The sequence below is a fragment of the Drosophila miranda genome, chromosome 2, assembly GCF_003369915.1.
Source record: "Drosophila miranda strain MSH22 chromosome 2, D.miranda_PacBio2.1, whole genome shotgun sequence".
In the NCBI taxonomy this organism is placed as follows: domain Eukaryota; kingdom Metazoa; phylum Arthropoda; class Insecta; order Diptera; family Drosophilidae; genus Drosophila; species Drosophila miranda.
This window is the reverse complement of record NC_046675.1, coordinates 10,905,268-10,917,666: the sequence shown is the minus strand read 5'-3', so window position 1 is coordinate 10,917,666 and position 12,399 is coordinate 10,905,268. Positions and strand designations below refer to the sequence as shown.

Below are 12,399 nucleotides of genomic sequence, written 5' to 3'. Positions count from 1 at the left end.
CCGACCGACCACTCGACCACTCTATGGGTTTGTGCGGCTCTGTTCGAGCGTTGAGCAAATATAAATTTATTGATCCAAGCAATTATCGTTAATTGGGTAAATAAACAATATTTCAACGGTCGCTCTGCGACGTCCCGAACGCAGTAGTCGGTCAGGTGTGTCCTGGTGTGTGTGTGTTTGTGTCCCTGTATCTGTATCTGTGTCATTGGCCTGGTCTCGACTGCTCCTGCGGTGGCACTGCAAGTGGCAAATGAAAAGGAAAAGGGCGAAAAGGCGGAAAGGACAAGGCGAGGAGAGCCAACAACAGGCAAAACATCATTAAGCCCGGGCAACGCCCTCAATCGCCAGAAAATTCAAGTGTTCGGCTGAAGTGGCTTAAAGTTGAGGCAAGTGAAAAACCCAGCAACGAACATAGTTGCCGCAAGTGGCACTAAATCAAAACTGCAAGTAGAGACCGAGACCAAGAGACCGAAACCGAGAGACAGAGAGACCGAGACCAGAGAATGGAGAATGGTGAAAGGACACTGGCCAGTGTCTCGAGTTGTCTCCACTGAACTCGAGTTACAGACACATTGATGTATTTTATGTGCGTGCCAGGCCGGCTCCGGATCCGGATTCGGGAAAGACAAACTGAGACGTGGATAGGAATTACAACTACAAGTTGGCGTAATTTATATGCAGACATGAACATCGACGGCACATTGCGAGACACTGGGCTGAGGCTGAGACTGAGCCCCGCAGCAGCCGGCAAATCGAAGCAAAGTGCTCTCAAAAATATTGTTGCAAAATGTGGAGTACGACAGGAGGAATGCCCGCCCGGATATGAATGCCACTTGCTGTTTATAATGCAATGCAAAACTTTGCGGTTCCTCAATTTAAAAAGTACACAAAAAAGCTCCAAAATGAATTTTTATGATATGCAAATGATCCATCACGCTGCCCCTGCCTCAGCTCTCGGATACGCACTCACTCCGCTTGACCGCTTCCACTTGGCAGACCTCTCTGTGTGCCTGTGTGTGTGGGGGGCGTATGCAAATGGGGTTCCCCATTCCCCACGAAAACTAAATATTTATTTTTGGATACACACACACACACACATGTTTATAAAAGTCAGAAAATGTATACGTATTGTACGAGCAAACGGCAACAATTAAATGTTGATTAGATACAAAGTGAGGGGACCGCCTCAGACATCACTCGATATTTCATTTGCATCATCAATTTGCGATGACAGTCCCATTCGAATGTCCTTCCACACCCTGCAGTCCTGTAGAAGTCCGCCTGTCAGCCAAACAGGACGTGCTACTGGCTTTGCTCCTGTTCTCCGTTCTCAGTTTTCCGTTCTCCCAGTGTGCAAATAAATGGATCGAATCAAGAGTCGAAGCTCAAAGAAGTTCTCCGCCTGACGACGCACATGTGGGCGGCACCCGCACAATCATGCTTCACCCTCTGCCCCTCTTTATCTCTGTCTCTCTGTCTTGCCTCTGCGGTGCATAAAATAAAGAAGCTGCCACGCACATAAAAATGTTCTCTTAACGGAAGACTCAAATTGTTTTATTTTTTCGCACATACTTCGCCAGGGAGACGACGACGACCCACAGCGCAGCCCAATAAACTTTACAGTGTGTGTATTAAGTTCTGAAAATTACAGACGAAAATGCAGGTACCTCTGTGCGACTATGGATTGAATTTACAATTCCGAGTAGGTCATTTAAAGTAAGGTACAAAGATTACCAAAGGAACAGCTGATGGTAGGGTTGTATGGGATGCCATTTCTCTTGCGAAATTGTGGATGAAAAGTAAAATCTTGCATAACAATGCATTTCCCCTTCCCCTGCCCTGGGGCTTAGCTTCGTAGGTGGACAGCATCTAATTGCACAAAATTTATGAAATGCCATTTTTAGCCCAGGCAGAGAGAGCCCCAGCCAGGAAGCAGGAACCAGAAACACTAACCCCAAAGCCCCTTTTCCCCGGCTATGTGGATGCTGTTGCAAATATTTTGTGGCTGCGGTACCTGTGCCACGGCACCGCTCCACTTCCCCCTTTTCGGAACACGTCAACAGCAGCTGCATGGCTGCTGTTTTAAATAATTAAAAGCCAAGTGTTCAAGCAATGAAATATCTGGCAGGCAGTGGCCTTGCTTAGCACATGCCACTGCCACTAGCCTGCATGAGCGTGTAATCAGCCACCGAGTAATGGCGACGCCCACGCAAACAACTCAAACAATCTTGACAAAGAAAACAAATGAATCTCATTTCCGACAAATTTGAGCTTGAGCAAAAAGATTTGCCAAACGCCAGCTCCAGCTCCGGCGCGACGAAAACTATGAAAATTGCTTAACTTAAGTCCGCTGACAACTTATTTGTTGTGCGTCGCATTTGCTGGTTTACGGGAAAGCCGCAACTAATTACAACAAAATTGTCATTAGTTTCAACTTGTCGGCCGCCGCACAGCGGACAAAGTTTTTGTTCATGTTTTGCCACTTAGTCGTTGGCATTGCCACTGCCACTGCCATAGCCATCTCTCTCCATCGTTGCCACTTCCTATCCCTGCCGTACCCATCGCCGCACCGCCATTGCCATTTCGCAGTTGTAATTTTTTGCGCGCTTCCGCTTCCGTTGCCATCGCCAGAGTCAGAGCCAGAATCAGAGTCACAGTCAGAGCTACCGCCTTCGTTTGGAACAGTGCCAGAGCCACTGCCTCTGCACTTGACTTTTATTGGGCAAGAGGAGGAATCGCACAGGCAGATACATTTATAGAGTCATTCCGGCTGCATCCTGCAATTGAATGGCTGCCGAGTCCAACTGCCGACCGGCAACAGTTGGCATTGACCACATTAGCGTGCCTCGGCACGGACGCGGCTCGTTGACAAATGAAATATGCTTTTTTTGCCATGGAAGTGCAACAAGTTATGCAATAACCTGCCTGATCAAATGAATTTATTATTCATTTTTATTTCGCGTAACGATTCCCATTGTTCTCTGTAATAGCTGGGGGCGATATTCAATTATCTTTTGAATACAAATTTGATATTAGAAATATACGATTTAATATGACCCCCTGCAAATGTGCTACCAAGACATCAATTCATGGCCAAAGGGTTTTCAGCTGAAATATTGAACGATTTTTCACTTTTGTTCTTTTTCCGAGTACGAGTACAAGGCAGATGCCTGAAACAGCTGCAGATTTAACGCTTAAATTCGATTTTGCGAGAGTCGCTTTAATATTTCAGCAGACACTGTGCACTCGATCAAGATGATTTATTTTGTTGCCCAACGAGAAACTGGAAATTCCCCAACTAAATGGCAAGGAAAGTGCACTTAAAGCCGGCAATGTCGCCGCTTTTTATCAGCCAGCATCCCAGCATCCCAGCATCCAGCATACAGCATCCCGCACAGCTAGTCCTAGTCGTAACCCAAATAGTTTTAGAGACGGGTCGGTCGTTGGCGGGGGCAACAAGGTTGCGTTGCGTTCATGCAAAATCAAAAGCAAAGTTTTTACGGGCTAAAATGGGGCACAGCTTGAGGCTGGGGCGGGGGTGTGATGTGGATGCGGATGCGGATGGAGTCTGCTAGCTGTGCGCCTGCATAGGCGACATTTGGAAACTTTTATTTGAAGAGTGCGGGCGCGTGTGAGCTTAAGACACTTTCAGCACAATCCATCATTAGGTGGGAGCCGCGGGAGGCTCATCCCAAGGAGCAGCACAGCACAGCACAGCAGTGCAGAAGCGGCTGCTGCTGCAGCTTTCGTCTCCTTCCGTTTCCTGCGGATCCAGCGACAATATTTTTCAATTTTCTCCAGCAATCGAGCGTTGATAACAAACTAATGTTGAGTGCAGCAAAGTTGTTGCCGCCGCTGCTGCTGCTGCAGTTTCTGTGGCTGAAACAGACAGCAAATAGGGCTGAAAGCTGATGAGAAATGAAAGCAGCGGGTTATCAGAGCATTTCCCACAGTAGGGTTCATTTTTCTAGCGCACTTTTCAGGCGAATTGTAGTGTGGTTGACTCCATTGATATGCACGTAATAGCAATCAGCGAATTTTCATTTTTTACCAAACCTCTGATATTTAAATGCGTGAATCATCGTGTGGCATCGATTGAGTGTTCTTTACATTCGAACTCGCTTAATATCGGTTTAATTAAAAAGAGAAAAGAATTGTACAAAAATGCATATATAAATAAGTGTGTCGTTTACCAATGAAAAACAATGCACATTAAATGGACAATGGGAAAACCACGAGTTCGTCATCGGAGGCCTGTTCTTCCTGTTACTTTTGATGTTCCATGGTGACGACGATGATGTGAATGCTGTGTCAGAGCGTCGTGCTTATTAATGAGCTTGCATCGCTCAATCTGCCACATGCAACGAGGCGTTGCAAGTGACATGGGGTGGTCTCGCGTCCATCCCATTTAAATCAGTGGCCCAGGATAATCACAATCAAAATGTATGCAAATTGCGATGGTGCCATGGCTTCAACCAATTTAAGAGATTTTTTCAACTGCTCTTCCGCTGTGGCCGCCAGTTGATGGAGAGCCGGGATGAACAGGAATGCAACTCCAGAGCCAGACAACCAGAGCATATATGTATGCATGAAAATTAATTAACGGAGTTAAGTTGGATGGAAACGTAATGAAAGAATTTAAGGTAGAATAATTAAAATATTTCAGGGGAATGTTGCCCCCAGTTGAAGCTTCAGCAGAAAATAAATAGAAGGATAGAGGATGCTGCAGAATAAAGAATTCTGCAGCTGCAGCTTCAGTGGAACTTGAATCAATTTTGGAATGTTTGCAGTTAACTGCTTCCACCCATGAATTATGCTTGGCCATGTCGGAGTCCGCTCCGCGTTCACGTCTGCTTCCGTGTCCATGTCCGTGTCCGAGTCTCGGGAGTGTTTCTTGTATCTGCTGCTGCCTTTCGCCGCCTCATTACCATCGGGTTGCCTCATCTCTCTCCAAGGCTTGCCAACTGCACAAACACAGATAAACTTTTATGGTGTGAAGAGCAAGCTGCGCTCTCTTTCGCGTGTCTGGGATCCGGCGGTATGCCGGATACGGATACGGGCGCCAGCTCCTTGTCTTTGTTGGTGATTGCTTGCCTTTCGACTGCACTTTAAGCACCGAAGTTTGTTAATGCGAATACGTGAGCGTTGTTCAGATTCCCGGAGAGCGGCCCATCAACTTAGGGCTTCTCCACATCCTCCCCCACTGCTTGGATTAGGAACGGAGAAAAAGTTCGAGGTTCGAGGCAAAACTATGGTGAAACAACAACAAAGGAAACGAGCTGTCTATTTTCATTTTCGTTCAAGCAAATGTCGGAAATCTCGTAATACCAGATCCAGCACAAGCATACACCTTAACACACAGCTCATTATTAATGTTCCAACTTCGATGTGCCTCCCCTCCCGACGAGCACTCACTCACTAACCTTATATAACCCAAAAATGGGTGGCATCATTGTTACGCCAACGCCAACGCCAACTACTATGGCCGCCAGCTAATGATGGCGGAGTGGGCCTGTGCCTTTGCCATGTGCCTTACGCCTTGTGCCTTTGCCATGTGCCTTACGCCTTGTGCCTTTGCCTGTGCACAAGTGCTGGCTGGGTGATGCTCTGGGGCAGCATTAATAAATTCCGCACGTACTGAGCCCTCCATATAAATCTGTTTCAAGCATATCCTTGAAAATTGCAATTGCAAAGCAGCAGTTGCCGCAGTGGTGCGAAAAAGAGGAACAGCGCCAAGCCAAGACAGGCAGCTCAGAAAAAATTGGATTGGTGTGGGGATATGGGGTTGGCTTTGTCGTTGGGGAGGCACCAGGCACTAAATGAAAAAAAAAAAAAGTAAACGCGCCGCTTTCCAGGCAGTGAAAGAACAAAAAGCAAACTTCCAGGCAACGGAAACAACGGACACGATGAGGCCAACAACGACGACGAGGACGAGGACGAAGTCCCTTTGGGGACCTGCCCCACGCAAACAACTATTACAGCCCGGCGTGTGTTTGGATAAAGCCACGGATAAAATGTCCTTTGGAGGGGAAAGGCCAACTGCAACAGTTTGCGCTGACTTCCAGCGCCTGCGCAGTTTGTGCCACCAGCCAGAATCGGGCCGAGCAGCAACAGGCTGAAGGAGCAGCCTAACACACAATAGAAATCTGACTGAGAGAGGGGCTGTGGCCGTAACTGTGGCTGTGGCAGCATAAAAATTGCAATGCTAGTCGTGCATTTTTATGCCATCGGCTCTGCCCCAATGGCCCAGTGTTCATGGCAGGATACGATACGCTTATTCGTTCTTCGTGAGACCGAAAGTTCATCGAATTGGATTATTGTTTTCCATGGATATTTCATTGTCAGACTGGACTCCTTCTGGCCCTGATAAAGTGCTTGATAAATGAATCAGCCCGTTAAGCGCAATGGAGCTGCGCTCAATGTAAGCGCAACTAAACTTTCGAATAAAACGGAATATTATGCAGAGTCACAATTCCGTGTCCTCCTCTGTCTTGGGACTGCTCCTGGTCCCAGGTCCCTGGTCCCAGCTACGCCGCCGACGACCCACTTGGTGCCACCAGCCAGCCAGCCAGCTGCTGTGCTTATTTAAAATTTATGAAAACGCATCATCTGCACAGCACGTTCCATTATTTGCCAGATAACTCAGCAACGGGCGGCAGCAAATAGCACGACGAGCACGCGTCCAAGGACCACCGCCACAGACTCTTCTATTTCTACCTCTACCTCTACCTGGTCATATGTGGTGGCTCCTATGCCTGTCTTCATGGGTGTGTGTGTGTGTCTTTGTGCTACACAAACAAACAGTGGACATTTTTCAAAAGGTTCGACGACTAGCAGTAGCAGCAAGAAACATCCTTCCAGGATTTATGTGTGTAATGCGAAAAATTCTTAGCAGCAAATGCTGTAAATTTATGTGTGGCACCCACTCGACCAGAATGTGTGTGCCCTGCTGCTGGTGCATGGTGCATGGTGCCGGAATGTCTGTGTATGCGTATGCGTGTCCAAGGATATTTGTGTTTAACCAAGCATAATCCTATTAAATGTGACAGGGGACGACAATTGGCTGGATTTTTGGCCACGACAGCGATGCTTGTACTCGCCCTTGCACCACTTTCCACCAGAACACTCCAGGAGGGACCCCGCATCCTGACAGGGCAGCCAGCCATCAGTTGCATTGTCAGACCACTGGAGTGTATTAAAATATGACAAACTGTTTTTGTTTTTACCACCTCTACCCTGCGACCGTGCTCTCAGAGACTGCAACAATAGCACTGAGAGAAAATAAGTGATAAATACATTCCACATAAATGATATTTCGCACTGAATGCATTGATTGAAATGGACCTCGTCTTTTCCGAGTGTATGTAATGGGCAATGCGTCTGTGTCCTGCCCGGTCTGTCCCTCTGTGTATATGTGTGGGTGCCACCCACCCAAAATGAGATTTTGATTAATGCGTCGAGCATGGGTTAGATGTTGGTGGTGGTGCTGCACCGCTGCGGAGGTTGCATTAGCGTCATTGCCGAAATGCCCGCAGCACTGGAGCAGCTTCTGCATGTGAAGGGCTCCCCAAATGCAAATGCAACTGCATCAAGAGGCACGGGCCTCGCGTCGCGGGGCGCTCCGGAACAGGGCGGTCAAGGGCACGGGGAGACTCACACACATTCATTTGTCTTACTCAGCGCAGCGACAGAGAGCCTGAACCTGCCAGGCACAGGAGCATTGCACTTGGCACATGCAACATGCAACATGCAGCAGGCATCAGGCAACAGTGCAACATCTACGTCAGAAGACTGCTTTCCTCAGCGTTCAACAGAGCTTAATTCAATTGGTGGGCATGGAATACTTAATATGATGACGCAAGTGCACCCCAGTGTAAGTCTCTATCTCTCTCTCAGACGAGTACGTTGCGCACTCCAAATCGTATTATGCACCGTGCACAAAGTAGGAAACGTGAGTCTGTTCCCGTCCCCTGGCCATGGCCCGAGGACTCTACACGTTTCCTTTTCTTTCCGCTTCAAACTTCTTCTAGGCACACACGCAGATACGCGTTCCGTACTCATGCCCGTATGATGTGAACATTGAGCATGAGCCCTGAACGAATTCTAACGATTTTCACATTAGCAATCCGCCCCGTACCATGCCACGCCCTCGGACCTCGTACGCTCCTGGCAGCTGTCTATCTATTTGACTACCTGAACAGACGATGTCGGAAGACATTCTGCTGTGCGTTCTAGTTGTAGAACTCTCGCTCCCATCCCCATTGCCGTTCTCTAAAGTGGCAGCGCCTTCCGCTTTGCCATTCACTCCCACGACAGCCACCGTTGGAGGCTGATATCCCAGCCAAACAGATACGCATGCTTCACATGTATCTCATAGATACGCGCTGTCGAATAAGTTTCCTTATTGTTCAGCTTTAACAATATTTAATATATTCCTTTTAAAGGAAGTGCGCCATGCGAGATGTCAATTTGTTGCGATGTGGGTGCGGGCGGTATACCTGTTACATAAATCACTTACATCGCGACAGTTTGCTAAATAAAAATGTACGAATATAGGCATCTATTTATAGAGATGCCTGTGCTCGGGACCATTTTCAATGCCATTTTTTGTTGAATTTTAAGCCTCTCAACTGGTGCTGCCACTGCCAGGACTCTGCTCCTCTCTGCTGGAAAATATTTTCGGGCAAATCCATTTGACATAATTACACGCCCACGGCAATGGCAACAGCGACTGCTACAGCAACATGACAGAAGCAATCCTCGTTGAAAACCAATATCCAGTGAAGGCTCACGCCCACGGTCTAGAGCCAATCCCCATTAAGTACAGCACAAATTAAAGATTGAAAAGACTTGTTTGGCTTTAAATAAAAATGCATACAATTGGTTTATTATCATTCGTGTTTCGTTTTTCGCTTTTCTCTTAGTTTCGTTTCAATAAAAAGTTGAGTTTACACACTAAATATCATAGGTAGGTATTACATAAAATTGCTTGTAAAGATTTTTACATTTACATTTATATAAAAGTTGAAACTGAAATCGCTTTAGGATGTCGACAGTTCATACTCGTAGTTGTGCTTATGCATTGTGCATTGTTTACTTGCTAGGGATTACAACTGGACGATGCACTTACAGATTGCTATTCACTATTATTTACGATTAATAGTACGATTACGATATTTGATTTGTGTCTGTTTTCGCTTCGTCTCGAATCGTTTTGCTTATGGATACAACTAAGAGGAGTATGCCCCGGAAAATGCGGGCAATCGGAATGCTGACAGAAGGATCAGATCATGTCATAGTGAATACTTCAGACCGCTGCAGCGACTCGTATTATTTCTTGTGCTAAAACATAAAATGCAAATTAAATTGGCAGAAATTAAAAAAAAAAACGAAGCCCATTCGGAAAATGCAGTATGATGCAGGGACAAACTAGTGTACATACGTATGCAATATGCAAATGATAGTTAAATGCAAACAAAATGAAATTATTTAATTCAATTAAATAAGATTTTTGTTTCTGGTTGTATTAATACATATCTTTTATGAGGGCTTCGGATCGGGGCTGATGTGGTGTCTTTTTGTGGTTGCTGCACAACATTAAAATTTACGATTAATGTTGTACTCTGGGCAATTTTCATCTTTTTTTGTTTTTAATTTGCAATGAAAATATTTTGCTTCATGATTAGTAACAAATGAGTTTTTTTAAAGGCAGGGGACACGTTATTTGCACAATTAATTAAAATTATCAATACATATGCGTACATCGTACTGTACATACATACATATATTTACATATGTATACAATTAGTGGGAAAATAATGGACAGTGTCTGTGTGTGCGCTTGAAGTGGGAAATCACATACGAACCACATGGCGTATACGCAATCTCATCTCCTCCTTCCTTCTTTTTATTCTTTTTCCTATTTCTTCTTTCCCTTGCGCTTGTTCTTGTTGCGGTTATTGCTGCCATTGCCACCGCGATTGCTCTGCTGCTTGGTAATGCTCTCCGGTCGTGGAATGCCGCTGGTAACAATATTGGATACGGTCCTCGTGGTGGTCACCACACTGGTACTTGGCTCGCCAGCTGACGCTGCCGCTGCCGCCGCCGCCGCAGCTGATGTCGCTCCCTGTCCGGCGCTAGTTACAGCCTCTGTGGTCGTGGTGGTTGTCGTGATGGTCTCGCCCTGCTGCTGGTCGAAGATCTGGCGCTCCGCCTCGCCGGCACTCAGCAGACGGTTGAACAGAGCCTCTCCCGACTCCGAGGATACCTTTTTCTTCTCTTTCCTCACCACCTCCGTGACGGTTACCACCGCCGCACTGTCGCTGGCAGCGGGCAGGGTGTAGGTGCGCTGTGTCTCCACCACAGTGCCACCATCGGCACTGAGCAAATCCTCGACAGACTTGCGCAGCTGCTTTGAGATCTCGGCCAGGGCACGCTGTTCGGCCTGCAGCTGGGCCAGAGTGTCGGCGCCGCACTGGGATTCTGCTGGAGTCCGATCAGCCTCAGCGATAGCTTCAGTTTCGGGTTCGGGTGCGGCTTGGGGGTGCTCCTCCTCGGCCTGCTTCATGGTGGTGTAGGTTTGCGACTTTTGGAGCTTGCCGCCGGTGGCCAGCGTATTGAGATTCTCGATTACCTGGGCGCCCTGCACATAGGTAACATTCAGCTGCTCTTCGGCATTGTCCTCCTCGTCAGAGTCGTCGCTATCCTCGTCTGATGAGTCGCTGCTTTCGTCCTCCTCGTCGTCATCCTCCTCGTCATCATCGTCGGACAATTGGCCTGCCAATTTAGCAATGATTGTGTTGCGGTTGCTGTCCTTTATCAGCTCCTCGAGCAGCTGCTGATTGCCGTTCGCGGCATCATCCTGGTCATTAGTTCCACGGGTTGTGACCGGGGCAGCACCAAAGTCAACAACATCGTCCATGGCATCACCGTAGGCGCTCCTCTCGTCGTCGTCCCTCGCATCGCCAAAAGCATCCTCCCCATCCTCATCGTTGTCGTTGTCGCTGTGCTCCTCGAGGCTCTTCTGTAAATTCAATTTGACGCGCTCGTTCTCCAGCAGCTCCTCGAGCACAGTTTTCATTTTTGCATTTAATGACAGCTCAGACCTGCCGCCCACAACGCCTCCGCCGCTCTGGGGCAATACAAATGTTTCGCTACGCAGCACGGACACGGCCCCCTGCTCGAATTCGTCATCGTCAAACGGCACCCCGCTCACGTGGATGGTGCGGGCAGTGCCATCGCCCCCGATGACGGGATTTAGTACCTCCACGATGGTCGTCTCCTTGGCCAGTGTCTGGTGGAGGGACAGCGGCGTGGGCTTGATGCGCATCTTGCCGGATGTGACGCTCTCGATGGAGGACGGTCCGTAGGCATCCGAATCGTGTCGCAAAAACAGTTTCTCATTATTGCCCTGGACGGTAACAATAGAGGCGGTATCTTCCTCTTCTTCTTCCTCCTCCTCTTCTTCTTCATCCTCGTCGTCGTCATCGTCGTCATCGTCGTCATCTTCTGCAGCATCTTCGAAATCATCTTCCTCCTCCTCCAGTTCGAATGGCGGCTGTGTGTCGTCCAAAGTGCCATCCTCCGACTCGGGCACCTGCAGCTCCAGTGAAATGATACGCTCCTTGCAGGTCTCCACCTAAGTACATGGGAGATGCGGATACGTTGTGCATTTGGTTTTGGCCGGCACACTAACTTCTAACGAAAGCAACGACAGAAAGCAACAGGCAGGTGTCCACAACCAGAAGCAACTCAATCTACATGGAGTTTATGGGAAACAGGCGCTTTAAGGCGCTCGAACTCAAATTAAGCTAATTTACACAGCGTGGTAGAAAATGAAAATCTTGTGAATAGTGCATAGAGTGTGTGTAAGCCACAGCCCAACAAAAGGTGAATTAGTACAGTGAAATTTAAGTTATATATGCTTACAGAGGTGTAAAGGTGTAAGTCATTAGTTGTTGTGGAAGGAGAAGGACAGGCTGGGCAGGGCAGGGCAATATGTGCAAAAGTTTTTTGGTTCAGTTGTCTAGAACTAATCTGATCTGATCAGGGCTAGAAGATGACTAGCTGTCTGGCCGTCGAGAGAGGCGTCTAGGTAAATGTAAGGTAGGCACGCACGATGGCAGCCATGTCGGGTACGTGATATGAGGCAAATTGACAAACGACTGCTTCTGGGGAAAATTGCCTGCATTTTCTACTTGTCAAAGTGAAAGAGTCCTGAATAGGAAGATAAGATGAAACTAAGTCCTGCCGCTCCTCTGCTGCCGCTGACAGGCACTGTGCACTGTGCACTGTGCAATCGGAGAACAGAGGCTGGATGGCTTCTGCAGGCCGCCTGCGGTGCGGTGCATTTTGTGCAACGGGGTCAGCCTCTGGCCAGGAGGCTAGCTCTCAAGGCAA

The 12,399-nt window shown here is 47.8% G+C and overlaps 1 protein-coding gene across 12 annotated transcripts in view; it reads right to left on the bottom strand.

Moving 5' to 3' along the window:
* Nucleotides 1–8,853: 8,853 nt before the first annotated feature.
* LOC108155077 (protein lap4) overlaps nt 8,854–12,399 on the bottom strand; it is a 69,342-nt gene continuing 65,796 nt past the window's right edge. For 10 of the 12 annotated variants that reach the window (XM_033389574.1, XM_017285680.2, XM_033389575.1 and 7 more), the window contains one exon: nt 8,854–11,638. In XM_033389574.1, the coding sequence (XP_033245465.1) occupies nt 9,920–11,638 (1,719 nt within the window). In that variant the 3' untranslated portion in view covers nt 8,854–9,919. The remainder of the gene's footprint in view (nt 11,639–12,399) is intronic. The other 2 variants (XR_004472004.1, XM_033389581.1) reach the window with 2 other exon arrangements.